Source organism: Mustela erminea, chromosome 17 (genome assembly GCF_009829155.1).
Source record: "Mustela erminea isolate mMusErm1 chromosome 17, mMusErm1.Pri, whole genome shotgun sequence".
NCBI classification, from domain to species: domain Eukaryota; kingdom Metazoa; phylum Chordata; class Mammalia; order Carnivora; family Mustelidae; genus Mustela; species Mustela erminea.
The window spans coordinates 36,191,183-36,212,513 of NC_045630.1; the positions used below are offsets into that span (position 1 = coordinate 36,191,183).

Below are 21,331 nucleotides of genomic sequence, written 5' to 3' on the forward strand. Positions count from 1 at the left end.
CACAGGTCCCAGCTTGAGTAGATAGCACTGTGGTGCGCTAGCCGAAGCTGCCACACAGGGCAGCTGGTGCTGGCGCACCTCTGGACCGACTGGACCCTGGAGCGTCCACTGATGCTGCGGCAGGACACAGGGGCCTCGACCACTGTTCTTTCAGGAGAGCCTCACAGCCTCGACATCTTTATGTTCTTACACCTTCAGAGTCATTGTGTATTTGTTCATCAAAAGTTGGGGTGCATGCAGATATGCTCGCTAGCTGCAGGGAATTCTGGGAAATGCAGGTTTTTGTTTTTGTGGGGTTTTTTTTTTTTTTTTTGCCTTGTGACCTCTAATATTTAGGAAGTCACACTAGAAAAGGGTTGGAAAAGTGTTGTTTGAGCCAGTGGGCAGAATCTGCCATACAGAGCCAATATTTTATTTTGAGGAGAAGGTTAGTTAGGATGGTTGTTTTCCCATGGCGTATTTTATTATATTATATTATATTATATTACATTACATTACATTACATTACATTACATTACATTACATTACATTATATTATATTATATTATATTATATTTTCTTATTTTAGAGAGAGTGCGCACGCACATGAGGAGTGAACCCGGTGGGGAGAGAAAGAGGGGGAGGGAGAGAGAAGCTCTAAGCAGATTCCATACTGAGTGCGGAGCCTAACGTGGGCTCTATCTCATGACCCTGAAGGATCACCACCCTGAGATCGTGCCCTGAGCCAAACCCAGGACTTGGACACTTAACCGACTGTGCCACCAGGCACCCCTCCCATGGCATTTTAGGTGTTGCAGCTTTTCTGAATGTTCATGGTTCCCTTTTGTTAGCCATGAATTCACTCCTTTCAGTCCACTTTCTAGAATCCTTCTTTTCTTTCCTTTTGACTGGGTTAGGGGGATCTTGAGCACGTCAACTGTCTCAGATTTTACCTATGAGTATCTATCTGTTTCAGGATATGAACTTAAAAAATCTTGAATTTTTGTTTCTGGGGCTATCAGAGTACAATAGTTTATTGTTTATGTATTATCAAATACATAGTACAAATCACTCTATGGGAATCCCCACCCAACCTCCCTTCAAGGTTCCAGAGAAGTACAGAAATTAATGTCAGATTTAACTCTATTGAGTCAAGCAGTTGAACATTCTAGCTGAAAATTCTGGAGCTGGATGGTGGTTACGGTTGTATCACAGTGTAAATGGACTGAATGCTGAGCTGTTCCTTAAAATTTACCATCTTAACCATTTTTATGCTCTATGTATTTAGCACAGAAATCCAGACTTAGCAGCCTAGGACCTAGGGCTTTAAAATCAGGCTTTGTCATATGTTGGCTGTTGGACCAGGGGCATGATATTTAGCCTCTCTGAGGATAGTTGACTTATCTTTCTATGGGTGGTATCCTACTACATACTAAATATACTGTAGTAGTTCCCCCCCTAATCTGGGAAAGAGGGCAGGCTGGGTGAGTGGTGGACTTTCTGGAACAGAGCAGGCAGACAGGGTGGAGGCCAGGAGTGGTCACACAGGAGGGTGATGGGAGATCAACCCCTTTCCTAAAGGGTGGGCACTTGGTCAGAACTCAGTCTGTGGGCAGGTGACTAGCTCTCTACTAGGGCTTCTTTCCTTCAGTTTGGAAAATAACTTTTTTGGGGGTTATTCTCTGAAAGGAATCTTGGACATCATGCTAGTTCATCCCTTCATTTTACCTGTAAGAAGGCTCAGGTCCAGATAGCCAAGGGACTTACCCAGATTTGTGCAGGGGCAGAAGTGTGATGAGAACTTAGGATGCCTGGCTACACTCCCCCACCATTTTTCCCCCCACCATTTTTTAAGGCGTGCTGAATGTTGGGCATTTGTGGTACAAATTTGGTTAAGTCAAGAATCTACTCTCAAGAACTTGCCATTTCTTCTCCCTGGAGGGAAAACACATGAACCAACTATAATAAAAAGCACTAGAATAAGATCTGCTATGATAAAGGGGCGGGAACTGAGATGTGAATGACAGAAGGGGGTGCAGTGAGGTCCACCTGGAAGAGGGGAAAAGACATCACACTGAGCCAACGTCTCTGTGGTTATGGTGGCATTAAGGAAGCACCCTCTTAGTTAGGGACCATTTGGTCAGATAGTGGGGTATATGTCTGTGCGTGTGTGTGTGTGTGCATCTGTCTGTCTGGGTGGGGCTTTCCTGCCCCACAGGTAGAGTCAGCACAAGTAGAAACATCTTGGAACAGGACTTCCTCTGTGGTAACAGGCCTGTGTTTGAAATTCTCCCCTACCCCACTAATTTTGAGCAAATAATTTGCCTATTCTGACCTCTTATTAAGTCATCTGTAATATGGTTTAAAAACAAAGTGACTGGAAGGGTTGTTGGGAGGTTATCATTAGAAAACACATATGTATGGGTGCCTGGATGGCTCAGTGGGTTAAAGCCTCTGCCTTCGGCTCGGGTCATGATCCCAGGGTCCTGGGATCGAGCCCCACATCGGGCTCTCTGCTTGGCAGGGAGCCTGCTTCCCTTCCTCTCTCTCTGCCTGCCTTTCTGCCTGCTTGTGATCTCCGTCTGTCAAATAAATAAATAAAATAAAAGAAAAAGAAAAAGAAAACACATATGCAGAATATTAGTGATTTAGGTGAGAAGGAAAGATCTCATTTATACAAATATATGTGGTTGAATTACATCACTGTGACCTCTCTTGCCTTGCAGATTTTCAATGTCTTGATGGTAGGGGGTTGGTGTTGGTTCTACGAGTTCTCCAAGGCAAGGAATACGTGTAGGGTTTTCCACAGTGCCTAGGATAGAACTCTCCTCTCCATTCAGAAAAGAGGCATTTAAGAATACCAGACCTGGGCCCTTTCTTTTGAACTGTCATGTGCTTTAGACTTCTCAGTTTTGCCTGATTGCAGATTCAAAGTATCAGAATGAATAACTGTGTGTGTTAACTTATTCATCTAAAAAATTCTTGAATCTAGTTGCTCAGGGCTTTCCATAGTGTGCAAGATGATGGTTGTTCAGTTTGTAAAGATTAGGTGGTCCACTTTAAGATTTTTTTTTTCCAGATTTTGTTTATTTGACAGAGAGAAAGTACAAGCAGGGGAAGGAGCAGGAAGAGGGAGAAGTAGGCTCTCTCTGAGCGAAGGACCTGATGTGGGGCTCCATTCCAGGGCTCTGGAATCATGACCTGAGCCGAAGGGAGACGCTTAACCAACTGAGCCCCCGAGGTCCCCCAGTCCACTTTAGTGTGTCCTTGTCTGAGAATCATATGAGGTGGGGTGGCCTGTTATGGATCCTCTGAGGTGATGAACATTTAGCTGTATGGAGGCGTAATCGGTGTTAGATCTTTGCTACTTGACATATGGCCCCAAGGCCAGGAAGCCTCATCACCTGAGAGCTTGTTGGACATCTTGAATCCCAGTCCCCATCCCAGAGATAAGAACCTGGGCCAGAATCTGCATTTTAGCCAGATGTGTGGATGATTTGTGTGCACACTGAAGGTTGAGAAGCACTTACACAGAACATGGGGTGTGGATGACCATCCCTGGGAGTTCAGTCTCCCCTTTCTCTGTGGAGCTGTCCTGGTTCTGTCTGGCTAGAATGTATCCCCAGTCTATGTCTGACTCACTTCAAGAACTGAAGAATAGTTTCAAATTGACTAAGTTGCGGGGTCAAGAAAGGAACTGGGGAAGGAACAAAATATGGAAAAATTATTCTTGATTTGAGTCTCTAACATTTGCCTTGAATTGTATGATTGAACTCAGTGTCTGTAAAGCTTTTGCCTATAAAAGCAGGCCAGTCAACATTTTTCTTACCCAAATCATTAACCACTAGTTATTGGCCATCTTGTTCTGTTCTTGGCTCAGCTTTTCTGTCCAGTTATTTCCTGTAGGTAAATATTTTAAATGGAGAAGGACAGACATGAGGGATATGTTTTTATTTCTTTTAAATGGATATTTTCTGAAAAGGAGTTAATGATGAAAGCCTGTATAATTTTGTTGATGGGGTTTAACCAGCACAGGGTGTTCAGGAATCCTGGGCCTTCTGGTGGAACATAAAGGTCTTTTTGGTTTCTTATATTTTATGAGTTATCATTTTTCTGCTAAATAATTAAGGTTGGAAAAGTTTGGAAGCATAGGTAAGCCTGGGGTTCTGAATTTTAAGTGTAATTCTGAGTTAAGAACATTGTATTTAAAAAGGTAAAATATTGGAATTTTTTTGAAGGGGAATGAAAAAAAATCAACCTTGGCTTTTAGTGTTTTTACCTTTATCCTTGTTACAAAAATGGTATTTTCCTAGTATGACATCATCATGTGACCTTTGAGCTTGTTTGCCTTTATTTAGTTAATTTACTTTCTGCTAGTCTGAAATTTTTCAAGATGGGAAACGAGCTTTAGCTGGGGTCAAGAGCCAGGTTAAAAGTTTGAGTTCCCTGCTCTGCAGCTGCCTGGCTGTGAGGCATGGGCATGTCCTGGGCTCTGATGTCATCCTCTCTGAGTGGAAGGAACTGGACCAGATCCATGATTTTGGTGGAAATGGGGCTCTATGAGCAGGTCGTGGGTGTATCAGGATCTTGAATGTGGAGAACATGTGTGATTTAATAACATAAAATAACATAAAATCCATAATAACATAAAATAAAAATAACATAAAATAACAAAATAAAATAACATAAAAATAACATAAAATAACAAAAATAAAAAAAGAACATAAAAATATAAAATTTATTAACATAAAATAACAAAAAATTTAATAACATAAAATAACACAAAATAATAACATAAAAAAGTATTTATTTGGAAAATGGAAAAAAAATGCAAAGAAGTGGCACCACAGAAAGCATGATACAGTCTTGCTGGGTAACATAGAATGGGAAGTACGTGAAACTAGCAGTACCGGTAATAGTTTTTAGTGAGTGTAGCATGCCATTAACCGTTTTAAACTTTTGGTATATGTATGTATATGTGTGTGTGTGTGTGTGTGTGTGTGTGTGTATTCTCATATATATATATTCTCATTTAAACTTCACAAACCCTGGGGTGCCTGGGTGACTCTGTCAGTTAAGTATCCAACTCTTGATTTTGGCTCAGGTCATGATCTCATGGAGCCTGCTTGAGATTCTCTCTCTCCCTCTGCCCCCACACCCCTGCTCTTTCTCTCTTTGTTAAATAAATAAGTAAACCTTGAAAAAAGAAACAAAAATCCCTCATAAATCCCTAGAAGATCAGTAATGTTATCCTATGAGCCTATAGAATAGAAAGGTAAAGCATCTCGTTCAAGATCATTATAACCAGTATATGGGTAGATCTGGGTTCTAAATCAAAACAAGTTTGCAATGTTGGCTGCTAGGTTTCCTACCTCTGTATTCATAGTTTGATATGAACCAAGATAAATTCTACCTATATTTTACCTTCTGGAAAAAGAGTTTTATTATATGGGTATGGTATGAAATTGCCCCTCAATCCTCAGGTATAAAGAAAAAAAATCATGTATTTTCCTCTAAATCCAATTAAAGTTCTATTGGCAGAGACTGGTGAGTTGTTCAGTATCAGTAGCACTAGGGGATTCCTTCCCTGTCCACACAATTTGGCTAGAAAGTCCAGAGGATCTCAGATCCCCACTTATCATGGTGGTGCCGAGATGCTCACTGGCCAACCTTGCGTTGCCCATTTTAGAGTGGCTAGTCACTGTTTACTCCTTCCATACTCACCTTGGCCACCATGATCTCCCTGGGACTCCTGAGGCCAAACCAAGGCTTTTGGATGTCAGTTCCCAGCTGTTCACTTGTTCAGTCTTGCCAGAAGTTTTCACCTGCCCCTGCCAGGGAACTACACAGACCCTGTACCTGGTACGGGTTCAGACCAGACACGGTGCTAATGGACACAGAGCTTCCTGAAGGGAAGGGAAACATATCTCTCATTCTTTCATCCTAGTCCTATAGGGAGTTGGTTAACTTCTCTATCAAATTATCCTCCTGCCTAAAATGACAGCAAGACTTAACAGGATTGACCTTAAGCAATTTTATTAGTGTCCAATTTGCATTTCTCTTGTTCGCGTGGCTAACCTGAGATGACCTCAATTCATTGCTTGTGCTATCTGTGGGACACTGGGTACATGAATTCTTTAAGCTTCTGTTTCATCTTTTATAAAATGGGAATAATAATGGTTTCTGTTCCACAGAGGGTCTTGGGGGATCCGCTCTGACAAGATGCTTCTTTGGAGAATGGCAAGAAGGCCAGCAGAGCGGGAGGGAAGAGTCAAAGTGGGTGGGACTATGGCAGCACTGGGCCGGAAGTGGATGGGACTACGGCAGCACAGGGTTGGAAGTGGATGGGACTACGGCAGCACTGGGCCGGAAGTGTATAAATGCCATTTGATGGGGTTTGGACTCACACTGGCCTTCTTTTGGGTTGTTTCATTAATTGGAGTTTGTGTTCTGCTTAAGATGTACGAAAATCCCTCTGATTAATTTGTTTCGGCCTATTTAGGACCCGACCGACTTTGAGTGGAGCTTCTGGATGGAATGGGGAAAACAACGGCTGCTGCGGTTTCTGTTCGGCCACGTGGCTGTGTCTCAGCTGGCCAATGTGCTTGCAAGGAAGGTATGCTCATGTGCCTCGTTTCCTTTTAAGCTGCTTTCTTTGCTTTCTGAGAGAAAAGAGTCCTGAACTGGGAATCAGGAGATGTGGATATTAGCCTTGGAAGCCTGGAAAAGATGAGATAGACCTGCTGATGATCAAAAAGGCATTTATGATAAATTTTTCATATATTCTTATCTTTCACTTGCTTCCTCCAAGTTATTTTTAAAACCATTGAAGGTTTTAGAATAAAACGAACTACAGACGGTATTAAGATCATACCTAATCAAATGATCTTACTAAAACAAATGCTTGGGGCGCCTGGGTGGCTCAGTGGTTTAAAGCCTCTGCCTTCGGCTCAGGTCATGACCCCAGGGTCCTGGGATTGAGCCTGGCATAGCATCAAGCTCTCTGCTTAGCAGGGAGCCTGCTTCCTCCAGTCTCTCTCTCTGCCTGCCTCTGCCTACTTGTGATCTCTGTCTGTCAAATAAATAAATAAAAAATCTTTAAAAAAATTTTTAAAAAATGCTTGTCAGGACCTCTGACTTCTCGTGTAAGTTCAGAAGAAAGTAGAGTAAATGATATCATTAAGTGGGAATAATTTTAATGTCAAATAACTTATGCCACGGTAGCTGTTGTAGATCAGAATTCCAGTAGTATTTTTTATTTAGACCCTGGCCTGGAGTGGAGGATAAGGGCTACTTCAAAGGGGGTGTTTGGGAATTGCTTTCGCACGCAGGAAGATTGAAAGCCTCTTGATATGTTTAACTACCCTGGGGTTTGAGATACTACCAGGAGGATCTCTCTGTAGTGGAGGGACTACGCTTTGTCCAGAGTCCTCTGCTATATGCTTCTCGACTCTGTAGATTCCTAATTTGAAAAAAAATGAGTCTCTGCTGGGGAATCTATGTAGTAAAGACAACCAGAAAGTGACTTGAAGTCAGCCCACAAAAAATGTGTGATATTTAGAGGTTCATGGAGGTGAGGAAACAAGACACAGGAGCCTCTGGGCAAGAGAGACCAGAATGTGAGACTGAGAAAACAAGGTGTGCATGTGGCTTGAGAGATGGACCTGACTTGGGCCATTTTTTAGCTGTTTCCTGAAAACTGGTACTTTTAAGGCTCACCTCTCATCCTGGAAGATAGGAAATCCCAGCAGCACATTAACTTTCTTTGTTTTAAATATAATATTGATTACTTTTTGTATTCAGCTGATTTCCATCTTCTAAAATGGCAAAAACTGAAATCATTACATGCGGTCATATCTTCATACATTAGAAATTTCCTAGGACTTTCTAAGTAGACCCAATAATAAATAATACATGTTTGGGATGTCCCTAAGCTAGTAAGGATTATATAATATCAAGCCACAAATGTGGTATTTTTTTAAGAGTTCAAGTTTTCTAGAAATTTAACATTTTTATGTTTAACCAAGGTTCCTCTGCCCATAGGTAAATTACTTACTCTGCCCCTAGGTCTCAATTTTCCCATCTGTAAAATGAATAGCATAATACCTGTCACTTTTATTTTGTACTACTGCTGTGGTAAGGGTCAGTTGCAGTGTAACAGAAGAATATTAGCTGGTGTATTAGGTCCTGGGCTTTCTCACTGATTAGCTTTATAACTTTAGAAAAGCTTCTCACCACTGAATTTTAATTCAACATTTTCTGTAAAGTAGGGGTAGAGACAGTACTATTCTTTTTTTACCACCTTAAAAAGTGGTGGGTTTCATCTGTTAGAAATCTCATTAAAAAGTAATGGTTTGGGCATCTGGGTGGCTCAGTTGGTTAAGTATCTGCTTTTGGCTCAGGTCATGATCCTGGGGTCCTGGGATCCTGTCCTGCATTGGGCTCCTTGCTCAATGGGGAGCCTTCCTTCTCTTTCTTCCTCTGCCCCTCCTCTCTGTTTGTGTGCTCTCTTTCTCTCAAATAACTAAAATCTTTAAAAAAAAAAAAAAAGTAAGGGTCAAACATGGAAAAGATAGGACAAATAGAAAGTACAAAAGAAGTGGGAGGTAAATCACAATCAGTGGAAATGGACCTATCCCCACCCATATCCCCCAGAAAAAGATTGTCAGACTGGATAAAAGAAAAACAGAAATAAAGGAAAATAAAAAAAGAAATAAAAAGAGAGTCCTGAGATGTGCTTCTTAGCAAGATCTACTTAAAATGGGAGACATGGAAAGTTTAATACTAAAAGGATGGGAAAGATGTTCCAAGCAAATCTAAGACTCTCCGTTTCCCCTGCCCACGCAAATACTGGTACAGTTTTTCAGTAGCTGGCAAAAAGCATTATTAGTGACAAAGACATTTATTGTTTAATGATGAAGAGTTAATTAGGAGGGTGTTAGAATTCTGCTTTTGTTTGTTTTAACATAATATGCAAAAGTTGGTTAGTACCATAAAGATAGATAAATATGTGATTATAGGGATTTTTAAAAAAAGATTTTATTTATTTATTTGACAGAGTGAGAGTGAGTGCCAGAGAGCACGAGTGGGGTGAGAGAGCACGAGCACGGTGAAGGGCAGAGGGAGAAGCAGACTCCCCGCTAAGCAGGGAGCCTGATGTGGGGTTCGATCCCAGGACTCCAGGATCCTGTCCCGAGCCAAAGGCAGATGCCCAACCAACTGAGTTAACCAGATGCCCCTATAAAATATCCCCCCAGGATATTTTATATCCTGGAGGGATATAAAATCCCCCAGGAGATTTTAACATAATTTCATGACTAATTGATATATAGAAAAAACAAGGAAAATTTAATTAATAAGCTTGATATAAGAAGTATATGTAAATTGTTATACCTAACAACTAGGGAATTCATATTCTGTATTAAAGAATACAGAGTATTAATAAAAATTAACCACATAGGGGTCACATGGGTGGCTCAGTTGGTTAAGCATCTGCCTTCAGCTCAGGTTGTGATTCCAGGGTCCTGGCATTGAGCCCTGCGTTAGGCTCCCTGCTCAGCCTACCACTTTCTCCCTGCTCCTGTTTTTTCTCTCTCTGTCTCAAATAAATAAAATCTTAAAAAATTAATCATATATGGACCATAAATTTCAACAAATCTCAAAGGTATTTTCAAATAGATTTTGAAGTATGTGTTTTATATAGGTTACCCTCTTTAATCCCAGTGCAATTAAGTTTGGAAATCAGTAACACAAGATGACCTAAAAACTCTTATTTCATTTAGAAATTAAAGAGAACATACTTTTAAATAATTTGTAGGTCAAAAAAGAGATCATACTAGAAATTAGAAACTAGAAATGAATGAAAAATATTACATATCAAAACTTACAGGGTGTGGCTAGAATGATACTTAATTGTAAACCATAATCTTACATACTCATATTAAAAAAAGAAAGGCTGAAAAATACCGAACTAAGCATACAACTTAAGTTAGAAAGAATAGAAGGAAAGGAAGGAAACAACAAAAATAAGAGCAGAAATTAATAAAATTATCACTGGCAAGATTGGTCAAGGAAAAACAAAGTGCATAAATAAGCAGTATTAGGTATGGAAAAGCTGATGAAAAAATATAGTAAGAGGATGTTTTGTACAACTTTACACCAAAAGTCTTGAAAACTTTGGCAAAGCAGGCACATTGCTAGAAAATACAACTTACTGAAACTGACTCATGAAGAAATAGAATGACCAAATTGTGCTATGACCGTGAAAAGAAATTTAATCACTAGTCAAAAATCTGTCTGTAAAGAAAATACTAGTAATATACCAATTCTACCAAAGATCCAAGACACAAATGACCTAAATCTTTCCCAGACTTTTTCAGAAAAGAGAAAGAGAGGGAACCTACCTTTTAAGAAGATAGTATAAAATTGATACCAAAGCCAGAGGATGTACCCTACCAGATATTATGACTTATAAAAATATGATAATGAGGACAGTGTTGTATGGGCAGCAGGGTAGACATATGGACCAATGGAACAGAATAGAGTTTAGAAAATACCTGTGCATAGATGGACACTTCTTTTGTGACAGAATTAGCATTTCGGATCTGTGTGGAAAAGATGAAGTGTTTAATAAACGTTGGTGACGGGGCGCCTGGGTGGCTCAGTGGGTTAAGCCGCTGCCTTCGGCTCAGGTCATGATCTCAGAGCCCTGGGATCGAGTCCCGCATCGGGCTCTCTGCTCAGCGGAGAGCCTGCTTCCCTCTCTCTCTCTCTCTCTCTCTCTGGCTGCCTCTCCGTCTACTTGTGATTTCTCTCTGTCAAATTAATAAATAAAATCTTTAAAAAAAAAAATAAATAAACGTTGGTGACACAATTGTTTAGCTGTGTTCGAAAGAAATGCACACTTTTCCTTTTCAGTGGAGAGTAAGGACTTACAGTGAAAAGGTATATCATTTTTAGAAAGCGTGATGTGGAATATCTGTTAATGATAGGGTTGGGAAAGATTTCTTAAGACATAAAAAGTAGAAATAGTGAAGGAATGAATTGGTAAGTTCTTATTCTAATGTAGTTAAACTTATCAGTGTATAATCCTGTGTAATCAGCAGTGTGTACATCATTGGATGTATCCAAAGAGACAATGAAGAAAGTGAAAAAGCAAGTCACTAATAGGTAATTTTCAAGCTGACAGATTAGTATTTAGAATACATAAAGAAATTTCCCAAGGTAAGACAAATCACCCAGTAAATAATGGCTCAAGATGTGGAAAGAAATCTGCAGAAGAGGAGACACAAATGACCAATAAACTTGGAACACATGTTCCACTTTATTAGTAATCAAGCAAATGCATCTTAAAACCATATCATTTCATACTCTCCAGTTGCGCAAAGACAAAACTCCTGGTTGTGTCAAGTAATGGCTACCTGAATTCCTACAGAGAGCTTGTGAATATGTATTTTTCTTTGCAATACAAAGAGGTGCCGAGCCCATAGCTGCAGTACTAATTCTGACATATCCCTTGGAGAAACTCTTTTTTGCCAATCAGGGGATGAGTCAGGACATTCATTGAAGTGATGTTTATAATAATGAAGAACCAGAAGCAATCCAAGTATCCGTTATGGGGAAAAGGAGAATTGTGGTGAATTTATTCCACGGAAAGGACTGAATCATAGCTGTGATGATCAACACAGTTGAATTTTTGGATCAGCACGTTGAGCTGATAAGGCAAGTTGCAGAGGATTCCATCAGATATGATCCCATGTAAAGCTCAGAATTGTGCAAAACTAAATGATACGTTCACATGTATGCTTACAAAGATGAGATAACCATTAAAATTCTGGACAGTAGTCATGTCTGGTTGGAATGGGAAGTAGGTATGATGGGGTTTTGGAATAGAGGTGAGGTTCATTGGGGTGAAGTAGTCTGGAGCCGACAGCCAAGAAAGAATTCTCGAGACGTCTGTGGTGTAAAATCTGTGCTTATTAAAAGCACAGGGATGGGACCTGTGGGCAGAAAGAGCTGCTGCCCTGGGATTTTGAGGGGTGGCTGATTATATACTATGGAGTTGGGAAAGGTGAGGAAAAAGGGAGGTTTTGAGAAAGAACTTTCATATGTTAAGAGCCATGGGCTCCTGGAGGCCTTGCCATTGATAAGTTAAGGTTGTTTACCCCTCTAGTAAGGCATTAAGAGTGAGATAGTTGGGAGCTTCCTGGAGGAATGTTACATTCCTCCTATTACATGTCCTTATGAATGGGCTGCAGGTTTAAAAGAAATTCAGTTTTATTTACATTTCCTTCTGTCTCAGCCTCCCTCAATTTTATGGAGGAGAGGTGATGTTAGGACTTCAGGAAACTGAGCTCTGGGTCTCTGGAAGTTAGGCTGTTGATAAGCAAGCTTCTTCCATGTAACTCACTAGGACATTTATAAACTGAGGGAGACCCATGTCTTGCAGGATTGTGATCTAAGTTAACTATTTGTTCCTTTACGGCAGCCAGGAGTGCCTGAGGAGTGTCCCTGTATATCCCATGGGGCAGGGGGTGTTTGTGGGCTGTCCGCTTCAGCTTTGCCCTCAGCTTGCCTTCTGCTGCCTCATCAGGTAGCATTGGAGGAGATGCAGGTCCACCCCTTTTTTCCCTTTGATGGTTTGTTTTAATTGAGGCCCAAGTGACCTCTGGCCAGCACCCTCCAAAACCCTGGTGGAGCCTTGTCCTTCTGCAGCTGGTGGCCCGTGTGGGGGGGCTGTTTTCCTCTTCTCTATACCTTACAGACTTTATAAATATTCCTTTCTCTGTTTTGATTTTTTTTTTCTGTTTTGATTTTTGGTATACTTGTAACTGCACATGTGGAAGAATGAAGCGGGGCAGAAGGAAAACTGAGGGTGCCCTGGGCACACCCAGCTTTTTCATCTCCTGTCGCCCTTATGACTCTTGTACCTGTATTGGGCCTGACGATGGCCACATCCATTTGGTCTCCTTTGCCTCTCACTTGTTCTTGCCAGTTCGTGTTTGCTTCCTGTAGATTAATGTCTCTCTAGCTTTTTTTTTTCCTTTATTGCTCCCCTTCCTCTCTGAGCCTTTTTATTTTTTAATATTATTTATTATTATTTTTTAAAGATTTTTATTTATTTCAGAGAGAGAGAGAGAGAGAGAGAGTGTGTGTGTGTGTGTGTGTGTGTGTGTGTGTGTGTGTGTACAAGAAGGGGAGGGTCACAGGGAAATCAGACATCTGGCTGAGCAGAGAGCCTGATGTGGGGTTCAATCCTGAGACTTCAGGATCATGACCTGAGCCAAAGGCTGATGCTTAACTGGCTGAGCCACTCAGGTGCCCCCACCCCCACCTTTTTCCCAATTGTGACTTCTTACTGTGAAATTTTAATACCACAGATACACTGTTTATGTCGTATATGCATACCTATGCTTTATGCATAAAGAGTGAGGTTTTCTTGCCTCTAAGAAGCAGCCCTCACCGCAGGCGACCTGGCCTGGTAGAGAATGCTAGATGTGGATTAACCTTTCAGAGGCTCTCCACCAGATGCGCCTCCTTTCCAAACTGCCTCCATTTTCAGCTGCTGTTTTGCATGTACCAGCATCAGAAATACACCTGGTTTAGGATCTAGGTGTTTCTCCACTTAATTTGCTTGTAACTTTGAGTTAGGCTCTTTTTATCTTAGGCAGTATTCTGAATACTTAAGAGTACTTAAGTGAATCCCACATTTGCCACCTTCAAGCTTCGTGGTCTTATAAGCCAGTTAGTTATAGTATCTTTGAGCCCATTCCTCATTTGTGCCATAGGGAAGGTGCTGCCTGCTTCTCAAGGTAGTGGTGAGGGTCTGATGTTTTTCAGGGTTATGCTTGTATGGGATAAAAGCCAAGGGCTGCTGTGGGCTGCTGACATTTGCTGTGTGCCATGACTGTGGTCTGTGTGTTTGCTTCTGGGAGCAGTCACCTCTACCGTGCTCAAGAAAGGAGGCCACTGTCTTGAGATTCTGAAACCCTGAGGGTAGAGGCTGTCTGTCCAGCCATACCTACACACCTCCCCTGCCTGTCTTTCTCTGACCCTCTCTCAAACTTGGGTTGGGTTGTGGGGATGGGGGGAAGGATTGAGACGCAGACCCTTCCCCTGAGAAAGTTGGGTGAGCACACAAAGGAAGCCAAATACTGATCTTGATTCTGGACCTGCTGCCGTGGTGGGCTGGGTGCCTGGGAGGAGGCGGGGGCCCCATCTGCCTGGGGATGTCGGGGAAGGCTTCCCAGGAGGTGCCTTTGAGCTGCGGTCTGAAGGAATGCAAGTGTTTGCTTCTTTCAGCTTCCTGCATCTCTGTACCAGGCCTGGGTGGGCAGGTGGACTCTGTATCCGTAGAGCACATCCTATACAAAATCAGGGGGAGAGCACTGAGTCATCAGTGTGCGTCTGTCTATCCCCTCATCTCAGGTGCAGGCTTGATTTGTGTGACAGCTGGTGGGCGGGGTTCTGCCTGTGGCTGGGGCACAGGGCTTTCTCTGTCTGAGTCTGCTTGGCCCTGATAGGTAACTAGGAACCACAACTTTGGCCCATTAGCTTTGTGTTTCACCACCTGGACTAAGTGTCCCAGATGGTGGGTGTTTATGGGACTTCCTCAAAGTGGAAGATTTGGGCTGCAGCTGTCTTGTATTTCCCCATTCCTGGAGGGGTCAGGAGGTGTGGACAGACAGCCCTTGCAGGGAAGGCATGTTAGCATCTGAGCTAGTCTTGCTGTTCCAGTCCGTAAGCCCTGAAGGAGGCTTCCCATCTCCACCTACTGTCTCCTCTCTCTTCCTTTGGGGGTCGCACCTCCTCCCAGAGAGAGGCAGGTTATGTCCAAAAGTGTGACTGCATTGCTCTTCTTGCTTTTCTTCCCACCATGATAAGTAATAAAACTTTCCACTGAGCTTCTTGGCCAAGGTTAAACGCCTTTTTTCTGGGTAGGGCGCTCTCTCTGGGTTTTGGCGAGCCTGGGTCAGAGGCCTGGAGGGGAGGCTGAGGAAGGCCTGGAGGTTTGGCTGTGGGCTTGTTATGATTGGATTGTGCATTGGGTGGGTCAGACCGTTGCCTCCCTTCTTGAACACCCCTGTGGCCTTGCCACCGCCTGAGACATTGCGTTCTCTGCCCTCGAAACTAAAAATACCCCTGTGTGCACCTTTTGAGGAGGCTGGCCTGGTGTGGGGGCTGCGGGTGGCTCTGTTGCTAACCCCAGAGCTGAGTCTTCAGTGTACCTCTGACTGGCAGAACCCACATCATTAGCATGGGCCCTGACCAGCTGAGCTCATCAGCCACAGGACTGCAAAATGTGGTCCCGTGGCACTGGCTGAAATGAGTAAACTAACCTCTGGAAGGCTGTGGTGAGCAGTGTTCCTGCCAGCATCTTATTGAAACCACACACCTAATAGGAATCTCATGTGCTAACCAGACTCTTCTGCTCCCTCAGTGCATATCTAGGGAGGACTGAAGTCTGCTTTGTGAAGGCCCACTGGCCTTTGCCCCCAGGAAAGGCAGGCTAGAATGTGGTTGTTTTGACTCTGGGATGGTTTTGGTTTTTCTCTTTGGGGAGATATATACATATAAATATATATATCTATTTAATAGCAGCTGCAATTGATTATATAGTATATAATAAATTATGCCATGCATAAGGATTATTGATTGATTCTTTTTATTTATTTCTCAAACAATGCCCCCACTGAGTGGTTTCTGGGAAGCTGTACAAAAATAATTCATAGACAGCAAAGTCTGGTAATGTTGCCAACAGGAGTCCTCACCAAGGCTTTACCCTTTCACCCTTCTCTCTGGAGGTGAGCTGAGGAGGGAGCCCTACCCTCCTGTCACTCGGTGCCCGCAGCTCAGAGCAAGCTGATGGGAGAGAAGGATGGCGGGGTTGGGAGCATTGCCAGCCACTCTCCGTGGGGCTAGGTCCTTACTCCTGATTAAGAAGATTTGAAGAACAGAAGGGTGAAGTTTCTCGCAGGGGTGCTGAGTTCAGCCTCGGAAACACGCCAGCTCAATTGGTTAGTCTCCTTGAACCCGTCCATTGGGTGAGAGGCAGTGGGTTCTACCACAGATGTCCACCTTTATGGCTTGGGACCTGTGCCTTGACCAAACTCTCTGAGCTTTCACAACACAAATCGAGTAGTAAGAGACCCCTGTGAGTGGAAAGCAGGCAGTAGGCAGCGAGACGTGAAATGACTCCATTCCATCTGTACTGGCAAAGCAGGCTTGGTTTATGAGGGGTCAGCGGTACAAGTACAGACCTTCGAAAACAGCAGCTTTTCATGTTCGTTGACTAAAAAGCCCCAAGTGTTGGTGCTGACTTCTTGTCACCTGTTAGTCATAACTACCAGGTTAAGCCCAAAGACTTGGAGAAGCACATCCCTCCCCCCCATCTACCCACTCAACATTTGTTCACTTACCCAGTATTCATGGGATGCTCGCTGTCTGCTTGGTGCCATGTTAGACTCTGGGCCTACGTTACTGTAATTTGAACAAGACAGGATATTAGCCTGCGGAGGGGGACTGTCAAGCAGAGGGTCCGTTCGGTGTCAACACAGGGAGCAGTGGACAGGTGGTCTTCCTTCAGTCCGGGGCAGGAAGCACTGTGTCCCGGTAGGAAGGCTGCTGCATTCGCTCTTCAGCTGAATCCGAATAACCACAAAAATATAGTTTCTTTCTTACTGTTTGTTAGACTTTTAAAAGTTTCTTCTCTTCCCTCACCTGCCTTTTCGTCTTCTATTAGAAATGGAAGAGCCTGGAGTGAGGCAAGTGAAGGGGGTCAGGACAGTCCTGGGCCTCAGCAGAGTTCACCCAGCCTGTCTTATTCTCAAGCTTTGGGTGGCTTACACTTTGATACCCTTTACTTTATTATTTTTAAAGATTTATTTATTTTAGAGTGCAGGAGTTTGGGGAGGGGGAGAGAGAAGCAGAGAGAAGAGAGAGAGAGAGAGAAGCAGAAACAGACTGCACTGAGCCCAGAGCCCAGTGTGGGGGCTCAATTTCATGACCCTGAGATCAGGACAAGCACTTTTGGAATAGAAATAGGTGGAACAGGGCTGTTTTAGGCCTTTGCACATGAAAATGGCCTTTGAGCCCTCCCCCTCCTCTTCCTCCTCAGAGAAGCAGGCCATCCATGGGGCTCCTTGCTGGTGGGCAATGTTCTCTTCTATTTCCAGCTGATTCTGCCAGTTTCAGATGCATGTGGAGGGTTAGTGGTTGGAGGAGGTGTGTCCTAAGGGCTGTACTGATAGCGGGGACGGTCCTTCTCTGATGCCGGTCAGAGAACAAGGCATGGATGACTGATCATGCTCTCAGGAGTTTAGTGGGGTTCTTATTTATATAACTTTTTAAAAAAAAATTGGTGATTGTTTTTGCCTATTTTACATCTTTTCCTTTATATCACCTGTCTGCCGTGGATGTGTGTGGTAGAGCTGCCTCTCCCCACCGGGGAAAAGGAGTAGGTGATACGAGGGATAGTGGAGAGTGTGCAGGTAACATGAGAGCCTTGTGTCCGCCATCTTGGAACAGTACCAAGTGTTGCCTGCCTGTCCTGTTGAGCAGGAGGAAGGCCATGAGGGATGAGAATTGGGACAGAGTTGTGTGCCTCTTAGGTAGCTTTGGTGAGCACAGTTAAATTCATCAGAGAATCTTGTTCTGCTTTTTCCATATTGAAGCCCCTTAGTCTGTGGTTAAGTTTCCAAATGAAAGCTGAACACATAGGCTTCTTCCACATGGATCAAATCATGCTTAATAAAAATGTGGCTGTGTATGTGTGTAGCCCTTGGAAAAGGATCTCTGGTGGTCAGTCCTCTAGATCCTGTTGGGAACCCACCCCCCCATTTGTTAAGATCAGTAAAATGGTCTTTGGCAACCTTGCTTCTTATAATTGGACTCTGCTCAGAGGTGAGTGTTTGGGGGAAAATTTGAAGTAAATTTATGTGACTTTTCTGTGGGCAGTAGGATGGAAAAATAGTAAAACAGAACTACAGATCTCTCTGATTTTCTTGGAACTTAAAAGTGGCTGACCTAGCCGCTCATCTAAAATGTTCTCTCTTGGGCTGGAGTGTAGGTTTGGGAAAGAATTGTATTTAGACAATATTTTGGAAGAGTTAGCATCTAAAGATGAGATTTACAGCTCCTGGTCTACATCTGTCTTTGCCTTAAAGAATTCTTGTTTTCACAAGAAGACCTCAATTCAAGCATTCCCCACTTTTTAACTCAGTGTATTCCTGGAAACATATTTTCAAGTGCACACCGAAAAGACTCATCGTATTTCCCTATAGGAATAATAACTAGAATTTGTAATGTCCTTCCTATGTATGCAGATACTGTTGTGAGGATTTTACATGCATTAACAATATCACAGCAAGCTCATGAAATAGATACTGTTATCCTAATTTGACATATGAAAAAACTGAGGCACGGGGGATTAAGTAACTTGCCAGGGGGCCACACAGCTAGTTAATGGGGACACCAGGATTTATTTTAGGCAGTTGGACTTCAAAACTTGAATAATTAAACCACTATAATATGTGGTTAATATGTATCTATAAACAATATTAAAACATTATTGTGGCTTTTAAGTAAAGATTTACCATCCAGATATGACCAAGAATATATCATAAAAGCAAAGACATGTTTAATTATTTATTCAGTGTCAATAATTACAAAACTTGATAACTGGAGAGAAAATATTCTGATTCTGCTAAGATGGGAATGAACTTGTCCATCAGATTGATTAGGCAAAGGCCACAATACTGTATAAAGCAGGTAAGATACACTTTTTCTGTGACATCAGTTTGATTGTGAATGATATGCTAGTAAAAATGTACCAAAATATTTTAATTTAAATCTCTGGTTTGGAGTTTCGAAAGCCGTTTGTGAATTTGAATGGCCCAGTTGTCTCAGTGAGACTCCAAGAAAACGTGCACCAGCATTTTCTTTTACCTTCAGTTCTGCAGAATAGTGTATGTAGGGGCTAGTGTTCCAGATTAGTAGTTTTCCCACCAGTTTTCTCACTTCCATAGGTCTGTTGAAAAGTCAGTGAAGTATCTTGTTGAGGGAATCCAGTGGTCTGGGTGGCTTTGGCTGAAGACCCGAAAGTGGTTCCTTCTTTCTGGGCGGATCTGGTGGAGTTCTGGGGTTAATGTGGAAGGTCCTTTTGAATCCTGTTTGTCTGTGTTACACTAAATCCCTGGGGCGGTGAGAATAGTTTCATTAATGGATCACTAAGTATTATGCTCTTATATGTAAAACCTTTAATAGCAATACCCGGATAGCTAATTCTTTTGTCTTTTCCTCCCTGGCCCTCTCCTTCCTTCTCTCTCCCTGGATCCCTCCCTGTCTGCAGCACAGACCCTGGATCCTGGGGGCTTATGGAATATGGGCCTCCTGGTGTGTGCTGGGGGCCCATGGCACGGCCATTATTTTTCTCCACACCCTCATCTCCTTCTGTGTAGCCCAGTTCCGGTCGCTGGTCCTCACATGGCTCTGTTCTCTCCTCCTGCTCTCCACACTGAGGCTGCAGGATGTGGAGGAAGTTAAGGTAAGTGTTGCCCTTTTACCGTTGGAAGGAGACGCTGTCTTTGGCAGAGCTTCCATCAGGGAGAGGTCTTGTTTTTAGCCAAGAGTCAATTGAGGAAGCATGGTGGGGGTCCCCCTAGTGGCCACGTGGGGTTGGTACATGTGAGTCCTGGTGTGTTGCATTCTGCAGTCTTGTCTTTTGGATCTATGTCCTAACCATCTAAGGCTGCCCAGGGTCGACCTTGTACTTTTCCCAGTTTAATAGGCATGGGTGATGTCAGATGTTGCAGGAACAGAGGGTAAGGAACAGTGGGAAAAGAGAACAATAGTCTCTGCATTTAACAAAAATCATCTGTAGAGGGCTCTACAATTTATAGGAAAATTCACATCCCTTATCTCATCCAGTGCCCATGATGGCCCCTGAGACAGATAAGGCAGATGTTTTCCTAGCCCAGAAAATCTTAGGATGTTTTTCTATTCTTTCTTTGGTCATCATGGAACTGAAATTCTGCAGTGTCTTTATTTTAGTTCACCTGTTCATTCCCTCATGCATTGATTCAAGTGACAGCACTTGGCAAGGTCATGGGAAAGAACATGATGCGAAAGCTGAGCCAGTGGATGACCTGGTTCCTCTGCTCTTCGAGTGACTGTCTTTCTACTTGTGAGACTAGGGACAGTCATTTAACCTGACTCTCAATTATATCATTTCGAAAATGGAAGTAATAGGTGCTCTCACGGAGTTGTTCTGAGGCTCTAATAAAATGGTATCTGTTAAGTGATTTTGTAAAAATGGTTAGGCTTTTGAGAATTCAGTTATTTTTTCTGTTATATTATCTTAGTTTTTCTTCATTCTCATCAACAGATTGGGGCTAACACTTTAAGCACATATGTTAAAATCTGGGCTTAAGAGAGAAAGTAGGGTAAAAGCTTCAATGGCAGTTATCACTTGTTTGGGGATAGTTAGTATCAGTTGTGGGTGTTGGTGGAGAATGAATAGTCCATTTATTGTGTAGACTAGAGATTCGAGAAATACTGCCCGAGGGGAAAAAATGACCAGAAACTTGTTGCTTTGGGTTTTCATGCCTTTGCCCACATCGTTCTCTGTCTTTATTGGTGGCTGCTACAGTCCCGGGCATGGAACAGAAACTCTTCAGTGCTTAGTTTTTCTGTGGAAGCCCTAAAAGTGTCCCCATGCATCACATTCACCATTCCTCCCTTTGTCCCAGTTTTCTATCTTGTATTCCCATAAATTGTTCTGCTCATTAAAAAAGCAATACATAAGTATTATGGAAAATATAGAAGCATGATGATTATAAAATGACCCATAATTTTATTCCTGGTTATACTATTTAGATTTTACCACATACATTTTTAGTACATGCTTGCTACTTCTTTTTTCATGTTGCATTGTGTACTTCCATGCCTATCTCCTGTACGAGAATTTAGATACATGGTGGGCAGGACTGTTTTTCTTTTCTTTTTCTTCTTCTTTTTTTAAATAATTTGTAAATTTTTAAAAATAAACATATAGGGGCGCCTGGGTGGCTCAGTGGGTTGAGCCGCTGCCTTTGGCTCGGGTCATGATCTCAGGGTCCTGGGATCGAGCCCCACATCGGGCTCTCTGGTCAGCAAGGAGCCTGCTTCCTCCTCTCTCTCTGCCTGCCTCTCTGCCTGCTTGTCATCTCTCTCTGTCAAATAAATAAATAAAAATTAAAAAAAATTTATAAAAATAAAATAAACATATAATGTATCATTAGCCCCAGGGTACAGTTCTGTGAATCGCCAGGTTTACACACTTCACAGCACTCACCATAGCACATACCCTCCCCAA

The 21,331-nt window shown here is 42.6% G+C and overlaps 1 protein-coding gene across 3 annotated transcripts in view; it reads left to right on the forward strand.

The window, feature by feature from the left end:
- The window catches only part of HHAT (hedgehog acyltransferase), a 339,382-nt gene that overhangs the window by 59,012 nt on the left and 259,039 nt on the right, over positions 1–21,331 (forward strand). For all 3 annotated transcript variants that reach the window (XM_032317189.1, XM_032317187.1, XM_032317188.1), the window contains exons 4-5: positions 6,482–6,595; positions 19,328–19,522. In XM_032317189.1, the coding sequence (XP_032173080.1) occupies positions 6,482–6,595; positions 19,328–19,522 (309 nt within the window). The remainder of the gene's footprint in view (positions 1–6,481; positions 6,596–19,327; positions 19,523–21,331) is intronic.